The sequence below is a fragment of the Cupressus sempervirens genome, chromosome 3, assembly GCF_028749045.1.
Source record: "Cupressus sempervirens isolate cs-2001-9-10 chromosome 3, ASM2874904v1, whole genome shotgun sequence".
NCBI lineage: Eukaryota > Viridiplantae > Streptophyta > Pinopsida > Cupressales > Cupressaceae > Cupressus > Cupressus sempervirens.
Genome location: NC_143120.1, coordinates 1,003,320,599 through 1,003,344,727, shown reverse-complemented (window position 1 = coordinate 1,003,344,727; position 24,129 = coordinate 1,003,320,599). Strand labels below are relative to the sequence as shown.

At 37.0% G+C, this 24,129-nt stretch overlaps 1 protein-coding gene and 1 non-coding gene across 2 annotated transcripts in view; one reads left to right on the top strand and one right to left on the bottom strand.

Annotated features, from left to right (window-relative positions):
- Positions 1-2,254, top strand: part of LOC149570132 (aspartic proteinase A1-like) — a 49,700-nt gene extending 47,446 nt beyond the window's left edge. The window contains exons 12-13 of the mRNA XM_089822797.1: positions 1,582-1,670; positions 1,761-2,254. Of these exons, the coding sequence (XP_089678923.1) occupies positions 1,582-1,670; positions 1,761-1,845 (174 nt within the window). The 3' untranslated portion in view covers positions 1,846-2,254. The remainder of the gene's footprint in view (positions 1-1,581; positions 1,671-1,760) is intronic.
- Positions 2,255-5,051: 2,797 nt separating this feature from the next.
- On the bottom strand, positions 5,052-5,125 carry TRNAV-UAC (transfer RNA valine (anticodon UAC)). Its single transcript has one exon. It is a non-coding gene; the product is annotated as a tRNA-Val (tRNA).
- Positions 5,126-24,129: the final 19,004 nt, after the last annotated feature.

Sequence of the window (24,129 nt, the reverse complement as noted above, 5' to 3'; positions counted from 1 at the left end):
TCAATTTCCATTCAACACAAATGGTCAAACATGTTACAATTCATTTTCCATCAATAACATTGGAATTCATCAATCGAGGATGCAAAGCCTTGTAGGTGTCAAGTTTATTTTCTTCCACTGCTCCTAATCCAGTAAACAAGGAACTCCATTGGCATAAACGTTTCTTTCCCATATATTAACTACAACAGCAGGATTCAGTCACTATTTCTAAGGTTGTATGATACACCCAAACTTTTGCTCAAGTCTACTTTTCAATACCACATCATGCATAATAGTAATGGACTTAATTCATGAACAACGCAGTAATGAGAGTCTTGTTTGATGCTTCAATCTGTTTGTTGACATTATTATATTTTGAGTTGAAGACATTCGAGTTCGACTAATGTTTGACTATTAATATGGTAGTTTTTTTTCTTATACAATAAAAGATACTTTGTGGGGTGTAATTACTGCTAAAAATATGTAAATATTTATTATTTTTCAAGGCTTTTCTATGGATGAGAATGAAATGAGCCCAAGCCCAAATTTTTACTGACCAAACCTGTGAACCAAATCCTCAAACTCAAGCTTAAATGAGTATGAGGACTGGTAACTTAGAAATTATGTTACAGTGCAAAATAAAGACGAAGGTGCTAAAGAAATTAAAAGAAGCATAACAGAGCTTACAAAGTGTGTGGTACTTCTAGGACTGCAATTAGTATCAACAAAGATCGAAAGTGTATGAGGAAAGGAGTGAACAAAGCACTCATAACATCCAAATATTTAGCCACATTCAGGTGGTTGGATGAGGAAATAGTGAGGCTAGTCATTAGATCTCTTATACCTCAATTACCTGGAAGGCTGGTAGAACTTTGAATTAAGCTAGAAATGTGATCCAAGTGTGGAAACTTTATTGAAGAGTCTTCTGTGTTGTTTCAAATCTCTAATTAACAGATAGGTAACTTTGTTAAGCATTGAAGAGGAAGTTGTGTCTACCTTGGATCTCATTTGAAAAATTCAATCACACCACAATGGTTGGCATGTGTCTTCAACTTGCAGAGACTACAAAGTTGCTGGTACCGAAAAGTTGAGGATTAGGTTCCATTTGAAGCTGACGAGAGCATAACAAGGGCTTGGATAAATTAATTTAACATCTTTAGATAGAAACTAAATCAATGTAGGAATTTTGGTGACAGGCTCAAAGAAATAAACTCAAGTGACAAGGGAATATTTTCTGTTGATCTTTTCACGGATAGTCTCTATAAGTTTTCACTTTCTCAACATCAATTACAAGCAAAGAATACAGGATACTTATGTGAAAACATTGAAGCCAAAATCTTTTCCAGACTTTAATGTCAGAGTATTAGCGTGATTTTGTAACTGGTATCTCTTTTCTGAGTAATGCTACTGTTAAGCCATTTTGCAATGTTACTTCGGGATTTTTCATTTTTGTGCTGGACCTTGGCTTGTACTTGTGTCCTGCGACCCAAAACATTGTATATAATCTTGATAACTGCACGATATTTCATATACTGAAAGTTGTATGGATGAATAAAGCCAACATGAGGTAATAATTGATTAAGATGTCATTGTGGTTGGCAGTACGTTCTTAAAGTTGGTGAAGGCCCTGTAGCTCAGTGTATAAGTGGTTTTATGGCCTTTGATGTTCCTCCTCCCCTGGGTCCTATATGGTATGTTCCATTGGGTATTCATGTAACGTTTTCATTATTACATTTCACATTCTATATAGGAAAGCTTCTTAGTTGCTTATTATTTTGCAGGATTCTTGGAGACATTTTCATGGGTGCTTATCACACAGTTTTTGACTTCGGGAACATGAGAGTGGGCTTTGCTGAATCTGTCTAACAATGCATGAATACAAAATCTGTGTTTTATTCAAAATAATAGAAATTTGTCCTTGTCGAAGATATAGCATCCATATGTGAAACACCAGAATTCTCTCCTTTATTACCTTCAGATATGCCTAGCTGTATAAATCCATGATAATCTATATGTAAAGCAGGAATACCTACATGTTTTCTTTGGACCCTTATTAAAATATCTAAGTTCTTATGCTAGCCTTTGGCTTCATTTGTATATATCCTAATTTCTATGTGAAGGATAAAATCTTAAACAAATTCCGAATATCTTGTTGAGATGCTCAATGGGTACCCTTATTAACATTTCTTTCTCGCAGGTAAAAGCTTCTTATATACCTTTGGCACTCTTTGTATGTATTTATGTGAGGGTAAATCCATATAAATTTTGATGATAACATCCATTTATTTCGTTGTTCAGTTTCACAACCTATTGCAATGAAATATTTGTTTACTTTATAAACTGAGAGTAGATTAAAATGCATGGAAAAACCTTAATTAACGTCTTCCTACGCCAGGGAAAACTGTACGAGACTTCATCGGGAAATTTCATGGCTAAACACTATTATTATGTTAAAATTTGGATTTGCTGCTTCAATTTTAATAAGAATACGAGTGACTCATATGACACACAGCACAAATACCCTAACGATTCTCCTATGCGATAAGGTGGAGCTGCTCTCTCTAATGACGATTTTTTTAAATCTCGTAATTAGTTTTTAACCAAAAACACAGAAGGAACATGAAATTCAAGGGAAAACTTTTTTTAAGAAAATCTTATGTGCGCTAAAATGCAGAGAGGAAAACTTGGATAATTTATAGAGGGGGAAAATATGATAGGATAAATGTGGATGAGTAAAGGAAGATGAAAATATGATAATAAAAAGAAAGGAAAGGAAATATTTTTTTGGTTTGGTAGTGCAGGGAATTAGTTAAATTATTCATTGGATATTAGATATCAAGGCTTCTGATTACTTGAAGATGGTTGTATGATTTGTGTAATAGATGAGATCAAACTCAGAGAAATATATATAGTTCTTTTCATTTGGTTACATGTAAGTGGACAAAAACTTTCTCATTCCAATTCTAGCATCTAAAGTTATATATAAGTAAAAAATATTTTTTTAGTATGATTAAATTTTAGTTTGTGAGCAGTATATTAAATATGGTTAAATTTTATTTAATAAATTGTTATAGGTAATAAAATAGACAAAATATAAAAATAATAGTAAATTTGTTATCTTATTTTTTTAACTCGTGTACATATTTATAGATCTAATGAACTCTACAAATTTCTTATAAATATACTAATAACTATGACAGTTAATAAGTATGTTTAATAACAAATCAAGAGAAAAAGACATATCATGTTGATCACATAAATATAGTAAAATTTTAATTCAATTATAAAATATATTACACTCATCTTTGATGAATAATAGAACCTTAAAATGAATTCCTAGCATGTGTCTACATGGTACATGCAAACAATATATTATGTAGAAGTTGTTTTCTGAAAAACAGTTGAATAAGAAGTACTTACTCAAGTGTTCTCAACTATAGAGATACCTATCATCCAAGTTCTTATTAAACACTATTTGTATATGAAAAATGTCTTAGCATTCTTATAAAGGTATGCTATTGAACTTTCAATGTCCGGATCGTCCTATAAATTAATAGACATCAACCCTCACATATATGTTTCATAATAACAATAAAATATGAGTTTTTTCACCCATGAACATCTCAAACTATTGAAAATTTAATTATTTTCTACTCCAACCTCCCTATCTTAAAAATTTTGAATACTTAAAAGAAAATTATCACCACTATCAACAACTATTATTTTTCAAACCCAACTATATTTGATAATTCTTTGAATTTCCTTTATAATATTTACCATTAGAAAGAGAAAAATTAACAGTCCCTTACACTTCCAAGCTTTAGCCGCATACAATCATAACACACTTCTTCCCAAGAATCTTTGGCAACTTCCTTTTCACCTTAGGATATAGTAACTAATACAAATTTTTACATTTGGTATTTCCTCCCTCATGGCTGGTAGGCTCTTTCCACTCTCTTGCTATGCCTCTTTCCACTCTCTTGCTATGCCACATTGACTGTAACTTAATTTTAAGAGCTTACAGCTCACTTTAATGACTTTTGGATGAGAATCAACAATTTCTACGCAGATGACAAATACGACAGAATTATCACAACATTAAAACAATGATCTCAACATTTCTATCAAATGTTTACCCACATTAAACTTTATTATTAACATGTTGAAGCAAAGACTATTACAAGAGAAGAAAGACGGAATTTGATTGAGTAGAACAGAATGACAAAGATGCTATAGATATATATTTATAGAACCAATGAACTCAAAAACCTTTCTATAAATTTAGGAATACATGACAAAATGCTATTATATCCAACAGTAAACTAATAACAGTTGATAACCAATTGGAACTCTGGACAAGTACATAAGGCTTATGATTAACAAATACAATACATTGATGAAACTTTCACAACAAAGCTATTCTTCAGTTAAAAGAAACATTATTCTCTAACAATTAAATGGATATAGATATAGATATTTAAGCATTGTTTTGTTAAGCATTGCAGGCAAAAGTTTAGCTCCATATATTTCCTACCATCTTTTATATATCATAGCATCATTAAAATTCCAAGCTCAATCAAATGGTGTCCATACATCATCAAATAGCATGTTGGGGCCCCTTTATTATAGAAATATGGCTTTCCAAAAATATTGTGGAGCTGACTAGCGGTGTATCTTTGCTTTGACAGCATTTGAAAAGTGGTCTCTCATTGCTATCTAGCTGAAACTAGAAAAAAATTGATGCATTTTGAACAATAGCATAAGTTATAGCTAGCCATTAACATTCATTATTTACATGAAATGCAAACGCTATTGCATGGAGAGCTTAAGCAGTTTTTGATTAAATCAATTTGTTATGAATTTCGTGCAGGGTTCAAATGTTGAATTTTTTGGTTCGAATCTTGAATATTGTTAAATGTGGTTTGATTAAGTTTAGAGTATATTTGTAGTTATTCACTATAAGAATAGAGGTATAAACGATGGAAATCAAAATTGTTGAGCATAATTTACTACCCCTCAACAAAGATAAGTTATTCAATTATAAAACACTCCAAATCAAAACGATCAGATTATGGTGCTGCCCAGGTTCGAACTGGGGACCTTCAGTGTGTAAGACTGACGTGATAACCGACTACACCACAGCACCAATTGGTAGTTTATTGGCTTTAAAAATCTAATTAAAATATAGTTTCAGTTATAACTTTTTATTTATTTACTTATTTTGACGCCCAAGGCATATCAGCGCACTTTCCAATCAACGGTCCTTATCTCATTGCAGAAAATGCAAGACGATAACATTACTCTGATCCTCATTGGCTCCTGCCCTTCACTTGTCTGTTGACGCAGCTGGCCCAAATCAAATCAAAACTATCACAGTTGGCCTTAATTCCGAAAAAGCAAGGAGCAAAGCTTTCCCACGGAGGCCTTCAAACGGAGGAAAAAGCTGGACCAACTGTAGTAGACTGGTTTTGTAGGCTTCAATTGGGACCTTTTTTTTTCCTTTGGCGTCTGCATGAAATAAAATTATACTGGTTCCAATAATAAGTATCTAGTAATTGCTCAAAGTTGTAACAAGGTTTGGATTTTGATCTATCGAGGGTATATGACTAGTTTATTGGAACAGGTTAAATTTTTTCAAAATCGTCAATATGATACTTAAGTTCATCAATAAACCATCAAAAAATTTCATAGGATTTTGTTTTTCAGCCCACCAGAGATTAAGTCTGAGGGGCACGCCTCCAAGATATCACAAGGGATGAGGCCGGGATCGTGTCCTAGGTAATTTTTGACACTAACAAAAAAAAAATGAAAGACATTAACATGACCAAACCAAACTGCCATAAAAAATATTTTTAGACATAACAGACAGAGGTCCAGGCCTGGTTGTAACTCATGTTGCGAGTCTTTGTCTCATTATCTGTCGAAGTTATAATTCATGATTTGGGTCTTGTTTTTTGGTCAGTTCAAGTCGGAATTTATCTTCGGTCTCATGTCTGAAGTAAATTCATGATTTTGCTCTAGTGTTCGTTAATCAGCTCAGGCTGTTATTTCTGGTCTCCTCCGTGGATGGAGGTAAAAAATTAGATATATTCTAATGTTGCAATTACAAAGCCCTGCCCTATCTCAAGGGCACTGGAAGAAGCGCTAACTACTCCAAATATGGGAAATTTTGTAGGACGTCTAGTGTGAATTGCAATGTCTTATTAGTCCCTGAACTAATGTTTTTTTCACCCTCTTTATTTCTTTTTTCTTGGTGACCACCTGTCATATGCAAATTTAAGGAGTTATATTAAGAAAGTGAAATTATTATATGCTAATTTTATGATTGGCTGACACTATTTTGCTAGGGTTTTATTCACTTTTATGAAAATTATTATTGAACAAAAATCAACATTGTACACAGGGCTAAGTCGGTGGTAAAAGGCAGGATTATTAATGCAGTTGATTTATTACTATTATGATGACAGGGCTACTGACAATAGAGGTAGGTTAGCATTTATTATGTTAACATCAAAGGAGCACCGACAATAGAGGTAGGTTAGCATTTAGTATGTTAACATCAGAAGTAAATAAACACTAGTAAAATGCTTTCAAAATTTCAAATTACGTAGTAGCAGTTTCAGTGCGATTTGCAGAGGCAGGGGTATCAAGGGCAGCTCTTGCGATTTATAAAGTGGTCTGTTGCAGTACATTGGTATTCCATTTCTTCGAATTTCATTGTTTTTTTCTTCGCTGTTTTATTTGTGTTACCCTATGCTTCAGGGTGATTTTTTTGTCTTACCTATAAAATATTTGTAGTATTTTTAGTGCTAAATGCCATTTGTTGGGAATATTTTAGGTATCACGTATGAAATAGAGTTTTGATCATTGATTAAATAAATATTTTGATCATTGATTAAATAAATATTTTAAGCAATAAAATTAGGGTTTCCAGAAACAATTCTAGTTTCAAGCTACAATTTCGTGTTTCTAAGCTAAAATATAGGACTTTCAAAAGGCTCACGACTGAGAGTTCGAGCTTATGCGTCAGAGCCTGCGCTTGGGCGAGTTCCGTCGCCCTCCTATCCAAAGCAGCAGTAAGCCGCATCTTCTCGTTCTCTACCTGCGTAAACTGCTTGTAAAGCAAGACAAATTTTTGTTCTAGAAGAGCGCAGCTCTGCTTGACAGTTATAGATGCAGCATCCGCCCTTGCTGTGCATGTCTCCATTTCATCCTGCAGCTCCCGAATAAAAGCGTCTGCTTTGTCCACAATGAAAGAGACATCCCCTTCTACTTGAATAGATGATGATATGTGAGGTTTTGATGCTTGGTTTGTGGTTGGATTATACATCATTTGCATGTTAGAATGCTAGTTTTTTACTCGTATTTTTCAATAGGCAATATGTTCCCTGTACCATAACATAATTATTTACACGTAACTATTTATGTGCTAGTAATATTCAAGTAGATGATGAAATGAACTCGGATCCTCTTTCTGGACATACATATTGTGCCATTAGGGTTTCTGATGCTTTTGATTTTATGGCTAAGGATTGTATATATTTTTGCTCTATATGCTCTATCTAGTTTTCCATTTTTATTCTGTTCTATTTGAGTCGATATTGATTGTCCAGGGTTTTGAGGCATCTTTATTTTGTTTACTCTTCCATCAGGATTTAATGCATTTGGCATTAGAGTGTCTGATTTTATGTACAGTGTGCTATAATTTTTGAGATCCTTTTTTTATTAAGTTAATCTAAAATACAGTTTACATAGACAACATTCTATTTAGTGTTTGGTTTTGGGATAAATATTAGTAATTAATTACACATGGAATTTCTGTGCTTGAATTAATTTTTTTTGTTATTGGCATGTTGTTCTTGCAAAAAAGTGAACATTGTTTGCAAGGCAATTAGAGGCAATTGTTAGATGTTGGTGGGTTTGTTGACGATGCTGGTATACTGTTCCACTAGTGTTATTTCATTCTATTTTAAAATATTGTCATTACATTGTTGTGTAGTCCAGTGGAATGGAAACTAGTGCACTGATTGAATTTGCCTTGTTGATTTAGGCATGTATTATTGCATTGAATGCACATTATTTCTTGGAAAATGGAGGGCATTTTCTAATATCTATCAAGGTATGTAATGTCCCCTCTTTAGTTTGACATGGCATTGATCATGGATTTGCCTATTCCAGACTCTCGTAGGCAAATGGTGTGGAGAGAGAGTCAATTCTGCGGATCAGATGGTCATATCTTGCTCTTGAAGAAGTGTTAAGAGGTTATATTTTATTATTATGTGTTATTGGGGCCTACATGTTATAATTTTAAGTTGAGTTGCACTTTTTATTTTATAAAATTACTTTATTATAAAAAGTGCATTATAATGAGATTTTATAAAGGATGTTTCTAGAAGTTCTAGCAACTTCTTAGAAAAGTGAATAAATAGAGGGCTGGGCCTCTCATTTGGACATGCTTGGATTTGAGATTTCTTCTACTTCTTCCATTGTGGAGCAAATTTGTAGTCTCTTGGGTCTGCAAATTATTATTTGATCTTTGGGAACGAATCATTCCCTTGGATTGGCGACTTTGAGGGTGTGAAATATCACCTGAATTGTTGCATTTGAGGAGTTGGTAATGCAACCATCTCATTTGGACTTCATTGAGATTCAGTTATAAGGGTTTACTTTGGTTGGAATAAGGGTTTCAGTTGTGCTCTAGAATTTGTGGATTGATTAATAGGGTTTGAAGACACAGTTGTGCATTATTTTCAGACTGCCAGTCTAGGGTTTGGACCCACGTTTTTGCTCATAACTCCTAATTGGCTTGACGGATGAATTTCATATTTTAGGGGCTTATTCAGCAACCCTAGGCGCCTAGATTTATTGCTTTTGGAGTGACAAAAAAATGCTGCAATATTTTTATCTAGCAGCCGTACCAGGCCGTACCTGTACGGCCCTATCAGTTGGGCAGCAGCAGCAATTTTGTGAGTCGGTTTGGGATAGATTGTGAGGTCTTCGTGTGGCATTAATCCAACATTCATATCTGTCAAAATTGGAGCTATTCCAGGTGCACAAAATATTGATTGCCAAAATATTGCATGTTAAGGATTAGAACAGTCAGCACTGTCATTGCATAAATAGTTATTTCCAATCATTAATAACTGTTGTAAAAGTTTCATCATTTGCATTCCAAATCTGAACTGGGTTATTGTTCATGTCATAACATTGCATTGTCAAGAGCTGGATGTATTAGAAATGCATAGTTGTGACAGTCTCTCATTGTAATCAGTTCTATTTGCTGTCATAAAATCAGAATTGCATTGGACTTCATATTTGAGTTTCATATTGTCATCTATCTCTTAGATTGGCAGTGTCATAATCTGGAATTGTTGTTCATACATTATTGGCATCATATATTGAGGTTTCATTGTACAACAATTAGTAATATTGCAGCCTTATTCGGTTACATGTCAACTGTTTGACAAAATTCCTAAGTCCAGTTTGAGGGTTTCAGTGGCCTTTATAGTAAGGGTCATTACAGTGGTATCAGAGCTATAAGTCCTGCCATCCTGTGGAGGTCTTATAGGGAATTTGGAATAGCTGGATAGAAGGGAAAGTGTTTGACGAAATGTCAAAACACTAAAATCAGAACATTTATGAGCATGCGACAAAGGCTTTATAATTTCTGCAATACCAAAGCAAGACAAGATAGGATTTCAGACCTGCAGAGCGAACAATCTAGCTCATCTGTACAGGTGGACATAGAATCCAGTCATACAGACACAGGGGAGGTATTCTTTGATCAAGACTATGACTACAATATGGATAGATGCGAGAATGCCAGTCTAGATCAGCAAGAGGAAAGATTTTTACAATTATTAGACACCTTGGCATAGGGACAACGATTAGCCGAACAAAGAGCACAAGAACAGAATTAGAGAATGGAGCTTATGATGCAGATGATGGCTTGTCAAATGGGGTTGAACGCTAACATAGGTGGAGGAAATAATCAGAATGGTAACAATCAGAATGGGATTAATCAGGATGGGATACATAATGGAGGCGAACAAATTGGGAACAATTTCGGTCATGCACCCCAACAAGCTAGGACAGTGAGTTCGAGACCTATGATTCCCACGTTCCTTCCTAGAGCTCCAGAGCAGCCAGTACCAGAACCCCAGATCACCGACATACAGGATCAGCTGAGGAGAGATTGGGAAGCAGGAGGTCCAGATTTTACAGCTGCAATCACCTTTAGAGAGTATATGGATGTGCGGATGAAGCATATGCCCCGTGGACATGACAGGACTCAGAGCTATGAGCTACAAAAGAAAGTAGGGAAACTTCAGTTACCATATTTTGATGGCTCGAGGAAGTCTACAGCAAGAGCTTGGGTTCAAAAAATTGACACATACTTTCAATTGAACCCTATGTCTGAGGAAGAAGCTACTAAGTATGCAACAATTCACCTGGATGGGTTAGCACATGAGTGGTGACATCATGGTATGATCACTATGGGTCATGCACACATTACCTCATATGTGGAGTTTACAGAGAGACTGATTGAACGTTTTGATAAGAAGGATCCAGAACTCCATTTCAAGGAGTTAGCTCAACTTAAACAATGGGGATCATTGGAAACATACATTTCAGAGTTTCAGAAACTTGCAGTGTTAGTAAAAGATGTATCTGAACGGAGGCTATTGGTTTTATTTATGGATGGGCTAGTTGATCCGTTGAGAGGGTGGATTAAAGCTCTCAACCCTCCCACTTTGCAGGAAGCCATTAAGAAAGCTCGTGACATGGATTCCTCTTCAGCTTCTAAAAATAAATTCCAGGCAAAGAGTTTCCCTTCAAGAAAAGATAGGGACAAGAAACCCTTTCACAAAGAGGCACAGCTACCTAAGAAGGAAAGTAAGAGGTTGGAGAAGGAGACACTTAATGACTTGCGTAGGAAGAAGCTATGCTTCTATTGCAAAGGCCCGTATGAGTATGGCCATGACTGTCCTATGAGGCCAAAAGGGAAGGCCAATCGAGCAATGTGGGCTTATTACGAAGGCTTAGATTCAAATAGTTCAGAACATCATGATGAGGATCCTGATGAAGCAGAGGGAGAGCAAGAGATAGACAGTGCAGGGCAATAGCAGGGAACAGAGCTACATTTACAGGAAGCACGACTGTCTAGTATCCAGAGAGAGGGATCTTCAGACTTCGAGGAGTTTTGGCTAGGCAGAAGGTTATTACATTATTGGACACAGGTGCCACACATAATTTCATTGATGCACGATTCGTGGAGAAGCGTGGACTCATTACTAAGGAGTTCGTGGGACTAAGAGTCAAGGTAGCTGATGGATACACTCTTCGTTGTGACAGGATGGTACGAGACCTACCTTTGCGCCTGAACAACTATGAGTTTAAGGCGGACTATCATGTGGTCAACATGGGTGACATGGATATAGTACTTGGAATGCAGTGGCTTCATTCATTGAAGGTGGTTACCCTGAGACTAGAGTATATGGAGATACAATTCGAAGTGAATGGTAGGACTCATGTGCTTAAGGCTATCCGTAATGGAGACATTAGGACTATCTCATTTAGGCGGCTGGAGAGATTAACTAGGCATAATGATATAGAGTGGGCAGCAGTTTGTACTTTGACACCTACACATGAGAAGCAACATAAGATGGAATATCATCCTAATATTCAAAAATTGAGGATTAAGTACGAAAAGGTATTCAGTGAGATTCCACCAGGCAGGCCATCGGACAGAGGCATTGAGCATGTTATTGAGCTGGAGGAAGGTGCTAAGCCTATCATGATCACACCATATTGACACCCAAAGTGACTCAAGGATGAGATCGAAAGGATCATCAAGGAGTTGCTAGCTATGGAGCACATCCGACCAAGTAAGTCACCTTTTGCATCTTCTGTTGTTTTGGTAAAAAAGAAGGATGGAACTCTTCGGATGTGTGTTGATGACAGGGAATTAAACAAGAGAACCATTAAGAACAGGTATCCCATTCCTCGCATTGATGAGTTGATAGATGAATTGCATGGGGCTTGTTATTTCACAAAAATTGATTTGAGAACAGGATATCACCAGATCAGAGTCCGTGAACAGGATATTGAGAAAACTGCTTTCAGATGTCATTGTGGGCACTTTGAGTTTGTAGTCATGCCTTTCGGTCTGACCAATGCACCTGCCACTTTCCAGTCCACTATGAACAGAGTTTTCCACCATCGGTTGAGGAAATTCGTGCTGGTTTTTTTTGATGACATTTTGATCTATAGCCGATCATGGCAAGAGCATCTAGAGCATTTGGAGACAGTGTTGAGCATTTTACAGAAGGAGTCCTTGTATGCAAAAGAGTCCAACTGTGACTTAGGGATGATTGATCTGTTATATTTGGGACACATTATTAGTGCAGATGGAGTGCGGATGGATCCTGAAAAGATTTGCGCTATTGTTGATTGGCCTCCACTAGAGAACCTTACATAGTTGAGGGGGTTCCTTGGTTTATGTGGTTTCTATCGCAGGTTTGTCAGTGGCTACTCACGACATGCAACTCCCATGACAGATCTACTGAAAAAAGGGGAATTTGTGTGGACTCAGAAGGCACAGGACTGTTTTATGAGATTTAAGGAGATAATGACTACGTGCCCAGTTCTAGCATTACCTGATTTCACGAAGCCATTTGAGCTTCAATGTGATGCATCTGGAGAGGGAGTAGGTGCTGTACTTATGCAGAATAAGCACCCCATAGCTTATGAGAGCAGGAAGCTTAGAGGCCCCGAGTGTTCATTCAGTATATATGATAAGGAGATATTGGCCATCATGCATGCTTTGCCCAAATTCAAACAATATCTTATGGGTAGCAAGTTTTGTATTAAAACTGATCATAACAGTTTGAGGCATTTCTTGGGACAGCGGGACCTAAATGATCGCCAGCAAAAGTGGGTAAGTAAGTTGCAGGCATATGATTTTGACATCTCATATGTCAAGGGAACTCAGAATGTTATTGCAGATGCTCTATCTCGAAGGCCACACCTCACTCTTATGGTTCAGATATCAGAGGATTGGCGACACTTGATTATAGCAGAGTATGCCAGGGATACATGGGCCTCCGATATAGTGGAGGGAATAGTGATTGATACCAGATACACACTTGTAGATGATTTAATCATTTACAAGAACAGGATTTACCTAGTCCTAGGATCGAAGGTTAAGCAACTGATTTTGAGAGCATTTCACGACTCACCAACAGTACGCCATCCCAGGTACTTCAAGACTTACAAGACAGTTCGAGAGCGGTTCACTTGGAAGGGGCTGAAAGCTGATGTTTTGCAGTACGTTCGAGAGTGTCTTGTTTGCCAGCAAAACAAACAAGAACACACCTATCCGGCAGGGTTCCTACAGCCACTTTCGATCCCTGATAGGAAGTGGGAGTGCATCTCCATGGACTTTATCATAGGTTTGCCCAAGGTGCAAGGATGGGATTGTATTTATGTGGTGGTAGATAGATTAACAAAATATGCTCATTTCTTTCCTATCACCACTACCCACTCAGCAGCTCAAGTGGCAGAGGTTTTCTTTCGAGAGGTTTTCAGATTGCACGGATTGCCTCAGAACATTGTGAGTGACAGGGATAGCTATTTCATGAGTCATTTTTGGCAGGAGGTATTCCGGTTATGTGGCACGGAGCTTACACCCAACGCTAGCTATCACCCACAAATCGATGGTCAGACGGAGATTGTGAACAAATGGGTGGAAAGGTATTTAAGGAATTATGTGGCAGCTCAACAGCGAGCTTGGGTCAGATGGATATATCTCTGCGAGTATTGTTACAATACTACATATCACATCACTATACAAATGACACCCTTCATGGCACTTTATGGTTATGAAGCACCTAGTTTCTTGGATTTGTTGTTGGGCAACAGTCGGGTACCCAGTGCAGGAGAATTATTACAAGAGAGTAAGGATATAGTTGCTACTCTCAAAGATAATATTGCGAGAGCTCAGAACCAACAGAAGCAGTATGCAGACCAGAAGAGGACTGAGCGTAGTTTTGAGGTGGATGATATGGTTTAGCTCATGTTGTAGCCATATAGGCAATCTACTCTTAAGAAGAGTGGTGTAGAGAAACTCAAGCCACGCTATTTTGGACCATTCAGGGTTATCAGGCGAGTTGGTGAGGTGGCTTATGAGTTGGAGCTTCCGGCAGATAGCAGGGTGCACAATGTGTTTCATGTGTCTCGCCTCAAGAAGGCGTTGGGTCAGAATATGGTGCCTTCCGCAGTATTACCTCCTTTAGACGATGAGGGAAAATTGATTTTAGTGCCAGAATCCATCCTGGAGAGTAGAGAAAAGCAGCTTCGCAGAAGAGTGATCAGAGAATACTTGGTTAGGTGGAAAGATCTACCTGTTGAGGATGCAACTTGGGAGGGGGAAGCTATTTTGCAGCACCCGGCGTTGAGATTGCTTGAGGCCAAGCAATTTCAGGAGGGGCGGACTGTAATGTCCCCTCTTTAGTTCGACATGGCATTGATCATGGATTTTCCTATTCCAGACTCTCGTAGGCAAATGGTGTAGAGAGAGAGTCAATTCTGCGGATCAGATGGTCATATCTTGCTCTTGAAGAAGTGTTAAGAGGTTATATTTTATTATTATGTGTTATTGGGGCCTACATGTTATAATTTTAAGTTGAGTTGCACTTTTTATTTTATAAAATTACTTTATTATAAAAAGTGCATTATAATGAGATTTTATAAAGGATGTTTCTAGAAGTTCTAGCAACTTCTTAGAAAAGTGAATAAATAGAGGGCTGGGCCTCTCATTTGGACATGCTTGGATTTGAGATTTCTTCTACTTCTTCCATTGTGGAGCAAATTTGTAGTCTCTTGGGTTTGCAAATTATTATTTGATCTTTGGGAACGAATCATTCCCTTGGATTGGCGACTTTGAGGGTGTGAAATATCACTTGAATTGTTGCATTTGAGGAGTTGGTAATGCAGCCATCTCATTTGGACTTCATTGAGATTCAGTTATAAGGGTTTACTTTGGTTGGAATAAGGGTTTCAGTTGTGCTCTAGCATTTGTGGATTGATTAACAGGGTTTGAAGACACAGTTGTGCATTATTTTCAGACTGCCAGTCTAGGGTTTGGACCCACGTTTTTGCTCATAACTCCTAATTGGCTTGATGGATGAATTTCATATTTTAGGGGCTTATTCAGCAACCCTAGGTGCCCAGATTTATTGCTTTTGGAGTGACAAAAAAATGCTGCAATATTTTTATCTAGTAGCCGTAGCAGGCCGTACCTGTACGACCCTATCAGTTGGGCAGCAACAGCAATTTTGTGAGTCGGTTTGGGGCAGATTGTGAGGTCTTCGTGTGGCATTAATCCAACATTCATATCCGAAAAAATTGGAGCTATTCCAGGTGCACAAAATATTGATTGCCAAAATATTGCATGTTAAGGATTAGAACAGTCAGCACTGTCATTGCATAAATAGTTATTTCTAGTCATTAATAACTGTTGTAAAAGTTTCGTCATTTGCATTCCAAATCTGAACTGGGTTATTGTTCATGTCATAACATTGCATTGTCAAGAGATGGATGTATTAGAAGTGCATAGTTGTGACAGTCTCTCATTGTAATCAGTTCTATTTGCTGTCACAAAATCAGAATTGCATTGGACTTCATATTTGAGTTTCATATTGTCATCTATCTCTTAGATTGGTAGTGTCATAATCTGGAATTGTTGTTCATACATTATTGGCATCATATATTGAGGTTTCATTGTACAACAATTAGTAATATTGAGGCCTTATTCGGTTACATGCCAACTGTTTGACAAAATTCCTAAGTCCAGTTTGAGGGTTTCAGTGGCCTTTATAGTAAGGGTCATTACATGGTATGCTACAGACACACATCATTTTGGTTTTTTTCAATGCGTCAAAGGGAAGTTGGAAGATACTTTTGATACTGGTTTTAATGCTTACATATTTTCGCAAGCAAATTGCATTGACTCTCCTGTTCCAGTAGAGGCAATGTTTGCTCAAGAAGTCAAAAAGTTGCAGAAGGAACAGTTCAACCCATCCGAGCAGGTGACACTAGAACCTTTTGAAAGAGATAATTCTTGTGTTGTAGGTGGATATAGGGTGCCAAAGAAACAAAAGGCAGTGCCATATAGTCAAGATATGATGCATATAATAATAGCATAGCCATCAATTTCTCATAGGAGTCATTTCTCATTTTTGCATATGTTTCAAGAAACCTATTTTTCAAGCTCAGACTCATTAATTAATGCCAAACATCATATTCTTGGGCTTGAAATGTGATGATGCACATTATTTAGACTGTCACATTCTAAGAAATTAGAATATACTATTGATATATAATTATAATAAGTATACTATTAGAGTCTATTTTAAAAGATTACATTCTTCACTCCAAGTTGCATTTGGTAAGACTGAAAATTTATCTAAGTTCATATTTAAGTATTATAGTTTAATTGATTAGATATAATTGATGGATGTATTTTTACTTTCTTGTGTGCATTGAATTGTGTTTTTTTCACCTCTACTTTAGATCTTATACTCTGTTTTAGATCTTTCAATGATGGATCTCGAAAAAATTCACAAGCACAATAAAAGCTTTTTAAGAAACATGTATCTCATATTAAATTATTTTTTTAAGACAAGTAAACATGTTTAATAGGTCTAATCATTTCAATATGAAATATTTCTTTTAATAAATAACTAAAATTATTTCAATCATAAATATTAGATTTATGAAGAAGAATTGAAACATTTTTTTTTTTATAGGAATTGCATATCTAATATTTAATTTAAAAAGTTGATTTACCATGTTTACGATAATTCTCATTGTTTGATTGTGAAAAGTTTTCACAAGCTAATTTGTATTATTGTAAGCAAATGCCTCTAAAAGCACTTCTCTTGCTCACATAGAATATCTTCCCTTTGAGGTTGCTTTCAAATTCATAATTGTGATATTTGTATCAATTGTTTTGGTTCACTGAATTCTACATAGATGAAATGTATTCCTAAAATACTCAAGTATTTTGATTAGAATGATTTTAGGCACACAAGTGATAGGTACACAGTTTGTTGCATCAGGGTTTCCAATAACAATAAACAAAAAAGACAATTTTGTTACAAGTACTACGACTTATATAGTCACTAATCAAGTGAGCATTTTACAAAGCCCTTTAAGCTTTTAAATAATAAGAATAATATAAAATTTCTTTCAAAATTGTTCTATTTTTCCTATGTAAACAACTTTTTTATTTGTGTATGACTAAGGATGTGCCCATAGGTGGGAAATGGAATGGAGATTAATTAAGTGAAAGAAATTAGAACAAATGTAGTTGTTGGCCTTTTTGGCCCCCTATAAAGCCTATTACCTATATTCGATCAGAGAAACCTTCAATGGGATTGGTTCCTTGTAGGGATAATATCGCGCTAAAGTTAGTGGCTAACATTTCATGATTAGCTCTTTTTGTTCTTTGTTGGGTCATTTTCTTTATTTCGAGATTTGACAACTCTTATTCTTTTGTGAGCTACTCACCCGTCTTGCTAGATACACGAGATGCTTCCACATGTCAAAATTATAGCTTTTTTGTGTGTTGCAACATTTCCTCAGAGCTTCGAAGTCCAGAATCTCGCCACGTAGTAGAGGGTCCCATTTCCCACATTATCTATGTCGTGTCCATGCTTTTGTGAGGGTGGTTGGCTCGACGCGTCATTTGACGTGATGTTGCTACGCATCGCCATTCCAGTGCTTCCTCCTACCGCAATGCCTCCACGAGACTCTAAAGCTCAAAATTGCAAGATTGCACCATGTAGCAAAGAATTGACGACCCTCATATTTTTGCAATAGACATGCTCATCATCACAAAAATGCGAGATTGCACCACATTCGATGAATATACCAAAAAAGTTCACTTTGTGGGATTGTGGGTGGCAGAGTTTTGTTGTCCATGATTGGTCCACGTACTTCCACATGTCTTCATCCCAACATTTTTTATACCATGGAGTCTCTATAGGGTTTTAAGGTCCAGAATTGCACCACGTGGTGGAGGGTCCCATCTCTCACTTAAGTCCACCTAATATGCACATAAAAGATTGACGATGGAGATTCCATGAAGGGTTAAAAGATCACCATCCATTCTATCAAACAAGCTACATAAGATGTTGCCACGTGTCTCCATCTCAAAGTTTCTTCACACTGCAATGCTTCTTTGACGCTCCAAAATTTGGAATGGTGTCATGTGGTGAAGGAGATTTGCATCGACGACTACAACTTAATCTCTTGTTGGGGAGATTTCTCGCAAAATTTGGCCGTCCATTTTAAAGAGATGACATTCATCTACGTGAGCATTCAATTTCAGAAAACTAGATTCCCCCGTGGTCAACTCTACATGTTTCCTTTTGCACAATTTTTTCTGCCATGGCACACCATCAGGGCTAGTTTTCTTTCAATTCCCAACTACTTCTTGGGCCTTGATTGACACAACAACAATGCACTCCATGCCTCTTTAATGCATGAAATGATAAGATTTTGGCGATCTGATCTCTTGCAATTGGGTGCACTCATTTTGTCTCATTCTGTCACTTCCATGGGAAATCGTACTTCATGATCAGATTTCCCTTTTGATTCCCAATTATTGCTCTCATTTGCAATTTAACCCCATGGTCGTTGGAGTTTAAACTCAAGGTTGTATCTGAGTTATGCTTGCACCCTATAAAGGCAAGTTTTGTTGTTTTTCTTGAGATCTCTTTTTGTGGTCTTTTGTAGATTTCTTTTGTAAATGCTCTTGGCTCTTATTCAATAGAAATAACTAGTGTTACATCCATTCTCAACCAGTTAAATTTGTATAACTTGTTATACCTCATTTTCCTTGATGTATTTTAACAACTATATGATTATGTTCATTTCAATTAACTAATCTGTTAAGTGAATATGTTGTATTCCTTGCATGGTTATGTTGTTTCTTGGGTTTTCTATGGTGTTAAGGTTGAATGAATACAAATAGTGGTATGTCCTATGAGGTCTATTGGATTTTAGTGCAATTATAGGAAAGAAGTATATCAACAATCTATTTGGTGCATTGTCGCTTTTCTCCTTTAGAATTTTATTTTTCTGTTTCCTCCTTCCATTTTCCTTCCTAGACTTGGTTAGGTGCATCCAAATTGTGAGGAAGTCGACCTCCTTTGGAGATTCAATCTCTAATTGCAAAGTTCCACACTTTTGAGATTATTTCCATATTACACAAGGTTGCTTGAGGATTACACTTCAAGCAAGGGTGCAGACTTTTGTGTCAACAATAGCCTCTTTAAAATCTAAGATGATAAAAAGTCATACACCTTTTAGCCCTATGATGTTGGACCAAATGATTATGTTCTTTTGAAATCAATAGAGTGATTTTGTGATATTTTTCCCAAGATCATTATAAACTTTTCTAGTAGTTATTTACAAAACTATTAATATTTATTAATAAATAAGTTATTTTATAACTGAAACATTAACATTTAATTTAGCTAAAGAACATATGACATTTGTTTTCAAATATATTGTCAAAAAATAAAATAATAAAATATAAAACTTAAAAAAAAATTTTAATATCATTTTTTTCTCAAATCATATATATGATTTATTTAAACAAAAATCTATCATAATCTCTCTCTAATATATAATAACTTAGAAAAATCAATAAAAGATTAAAAAAAAATACAACTCAGTATTGTCATCTTTTCCATTGTTTAAAAGTAAATCAAGTTTCTAGGAAAATATAAAATATACCACAGAGTGTAGGAAGGGGGTGTAAGGTAATTATCTTATTAAGGATCGAAGGCGATGGTGGTGCTCTGTAACTCGATGCTAAGCTAGGGCAGTCATGCCCTAGCTCATTTTTGTTCTCTCTATGCATGCGTAGGTCAGGGAGAGTGTCTAGTCGTGTGGGGGAGAAGAAAATCTGCAACAAACATTGGCATAGATGTTGGTCTGATCCTTTTTTGGTCACTCTTCTCCAGGTAGCAGCATGATCATTCTTTTTTGGAGGTGCCTAGATGGAGTTCCCTATCATGGGCAATCCAAGTTGGTTCGCAGCTGTGTCTTGGGGTGAGCCTTCTAGGGCTACACCCTATATATATTTGCATGATGTAGTGGAAGTGCATCCGTCAGGACAGGGGGCGAGGGTGTTTGAAAATGCCCTCTTTTTTGAGATTTCAGGAGCTACGAAATTGAGCTTGCCTGGTGGATCTTAGATCACGAAGATTAATGGTTGCCTTGAATGATGCAAAGAAAGACCAAAACTGGTAATCCCTTTTGAAATGATTGCTGAAGATGTTGAATACTATTCTAAGCACTTGCTATATTGTAAATTTTTGGGATTAAGAGTATCTCTTCAATTTTTGGAAAATTGGGCTTAGAGAATTTGGGAACTAGAGGGCGAAATGGAGGTCATGCTACTTGCAAACAACTTTTTCATGGTCACATTCATCTGCCTAGCTGATCGCAATAAGGTATTTGAGGGCGGGCCCTATTTTTACAACCAGGTTGGGCTATTTGTCAAGCCATGGCATGCAGGATTTAATGCCTCTGAGGAGCTTCCAAATCGGGTTCCAATGTGGGTTTAGTTACCTAGATTTCCAATAGAATGTTGTCAGGAGGATGTTCTTCATATGCTTGCTTTGATGCTTAGGAACCCAGTGGGGCCTTCAACACAAACCCTTGGTAAGGAAGTAATGACTTTTGCTCAAATTCGTGTGGAAGTTGATTTGAGTAGACCATTGCTAGATGCGATGGAAATGTGTGCAAGCTCACATTCTTGGGTGCAACAACTAGATTATGAAACCCTCCATTTCCAATGCTGCCTTTGTCATGAATATGGCCACTTGATGCAAAGATGCCCAAAGGCCAAGATAGTGGAGCAGTAGCCTCCACCTCCTCCTCATAACACTCCTGGTACTGATAAAGGGAAGAAGCATTTTTTTGTTGAGGGTATGGATGCTAAGGGTTTTGTTTAGGTTAATGCTCATAACCAAAATAGAGGTCAGAAGAGGACTCTAATGGAGAGACAAGATGAGGATAGTTTTAAAAAATTTGAGGTCTTCGATGAATTGGGTTAGTAAGAAGTTAATCCAAGATTTATTAGTGTAGATCAATTTGTGGTAGATTCCATCCTGGAGATTGCCTCTTCCATTCCTGTTCATGCTCCATAGGTGGAATATACCATGCTTATGGTCACTGATGGGCAGGCAAGTGCTCAGATGATTCTAGAGTCAAATGTTGATTTGGGACAGGGAGAAGAGGGCATTGCTCCTCCTATATAGACTGTTGTTTCAGATATGGATAAGCATGGAAAATTTCTCCTCATCTAGCTATTCTTCAAAAGGATGGCAAGAAGGGGGTTTCAGAGAAAAGTGGTAAAAGTGGACGTAAGAAGGACTTGGAGAAGATTAAGATGATAGGGGAGACTTTGGTGGAGTTAGGATCTGTTAAGACCTTGGATTCCCATTTTTTGACTCCCCCAAAATGATCATTATTTCATGGAATGTAAGGGGCTTGAACAACAACCCTGGACAAAAAGCTATTCGGGAATTGGTTAGAAGCCACTCTCCTGATGTTCTTTTTCTTTAGGAGACCAAGGTTTTTGTTGAGTGCATGATGAGTATAGCACCTAAATTATGGAAGAATGGGTAATGTCAGTGCATTGGAGCTCAAGGATCTTCGGGGGTGTAGCATGTCTATGGAACCCACAAAAGATTCAACCATTGTCGTGGATATCCTTTAGTTCCTCCTTATCCATGGTCTCTCTATGCCCTAAGTCAGGAGAATCTGTTATTTTTTCCAATGTTTATGCTCCCATTGAGTTCCAAGGTAAACTTCTTGTATGGAATAATATTCATTTTGTTCATAGCTAATTTCCTTACTTGCCATGGATTATTGCTAGAGACTTTAATGCTATTCTTGATTTATCTAAAAAATGAGGGGGTAATGCAAGACTTGAGCCCTCTTATGTGTTATTTCAAGATAATATATTGACACTAAATCTTGTGGATGTCAATCCTAGCAATGGTCAATTCACTTGGAACAATAGAAGGGTGGGAGAAAGTTGCATTGTTGAACATCTAGATCAGTTCATGGTTTCCTATTTTTAGGTGGGTGGATTGTGGTCTTCCAGTTTTGAGATATTAGATTGGAGAGGTTTGGATCATTGGCCCATTAAGCTAGTTATTTCTTCTACCTGGTTGCCTTAGAATCCACCTTTCAAATTCTAGCTCATGTGGTTGAGGGACCCAGACCTTGATGGGTGTGTGGCTGATTGGTGGAAGGATAGTAGACCTGCCTTAAGTACAACAATGAATATTGTTGCTAAACTCCTCCAATATGTTAAGTATCAACTCAAATGGTGGAATCGGCAATGCTTTGGAAATATTTTCCATGCAAAAAATGTGGCTCAGGCTGAGTTGAATGATATTACTAGGATGATTAGGGAGGATGGGGTGTTAGATTATTTGTTACGAGAGGAAGCTAGGGCTTTAAAAAACTTGGAGGAATGGGAGTTGAGCGAGGAAATTTTTTGGAAACAAAAAGCTTGGATTGAGTGGCTTCAAGAGGGAGATAAGAATATTGCCTTCTTCTTCAATTCCATGAAGGCCAAATGACATGGTAATTCTATATCAACTTTGGTGAATGATAGAGGGGGGTTCTCTCTTCTTCTCAGTATATCTCCAATGAAGCTGTGTGGTATTTTGCTTCTTTATCTAGGGAGGATTCGAAGGGGGACTCGGTTGAAGAGGCTCAGGTCCTTTCTTGTATTCCTTCTTTGGTTTCTTTGGAAATGAAAGAGCATCTTATGAGTGCCATATCTTTGGAGGAACTAGAGAAGACTATTTTCCAGATGAAAAAATGAAAAGCTCCTAGTCCAGATGGCTTTTCAATTGAGTTCTTCCAAAAAAATTGGGATATTATCAAGATAGATCTACTGGCAGTTGTTCAAGAATCCTAGAAGAATAAGTAGATGCTTTGGGCCTTGATATCTACCTTCCTTGGTCTCATTCCCAAGGGGGAAGGGGCTGATCAGTTATGTCACTTTTGCCTTATCTCTCTTTGCAATGTTATTTATAAAATTATATCTAAGTTGATTGCTGATAGGTTTAAAAAGTGGCTTCCACTGCTAATTTCTAAAGAACAAAGTGGCTTTGTGGTGGTATGCCAGATCTTGGATGGGGTGGTGGTGGCTACTAAGACTATCCATTCTATGGCCAACTCTAAAGACAAGGCTATGTTCATCAAGCTGGACATGGCTAAGACTTATGACAGAGTTTGTTGGTCATTCCTCTAAAAGGTTTTGGGAGCCTTTGATTTTGAGGAGGAATGGATCTGTTGGGTTATGAGTTGTGTGACTTTGACTTCTTTCTCAATTTTGATTAATGGGGAGCATTATGATCTTTTTGGTGCCTCTTGGGGTCTACGGTAAGGAGACCCACTCTCTCCTTACTTGTTTCTTCTTTTGGTAGAAGGTTTGGGACAGTTGATAAAAAGGAATGTAGAAGGGGGCTTCATTCAGGGCTAGCAATGGGGAGGGGGCCTTCCTATTCAATCACACCTATAGTTTGTGGATGATACAACTTTGATGGGCATGGCTACCATTCAGGAGGCTTCTAATATGAGCAAGGTGCTAGATGTTTATCTTGCTGCTTTAGGCCAGTTAATTAACAAGGGAAAGTCTTCCATTTTTTTCTTCAACACTCCATCTATTCAAAGGAGAGTTGCTCATATTCTCAGATTCCAAATTGGAAGTCTTCTATTGCTCTACCTTGGGATTCCTATCTCAGTAGGCAGACAGTCTAGGGATCCTTGGTAGGTCATTCTAGATAAGTTCTGTGTCAAAGTCACTCATTGGACTAATCGATGGCTATCCTTTGCGGGTTGGGTCTAGTTGCTCCAATCTGTGGTTCAAGATCTTCCTCTCTATAGCTATATGATTTAGGTGGCATCGATGAGCTTTGTTAGGGACTTGGATTCCTTAGCAAGATAGTTTTTTATGGGTTGGTAGTTTATCTTCAACTAAGTAGAGCTTTATTAAATGGGAGGTTGTATGCAGCCCAAAATAGTTTGGTGGTCTTGGATTACGAC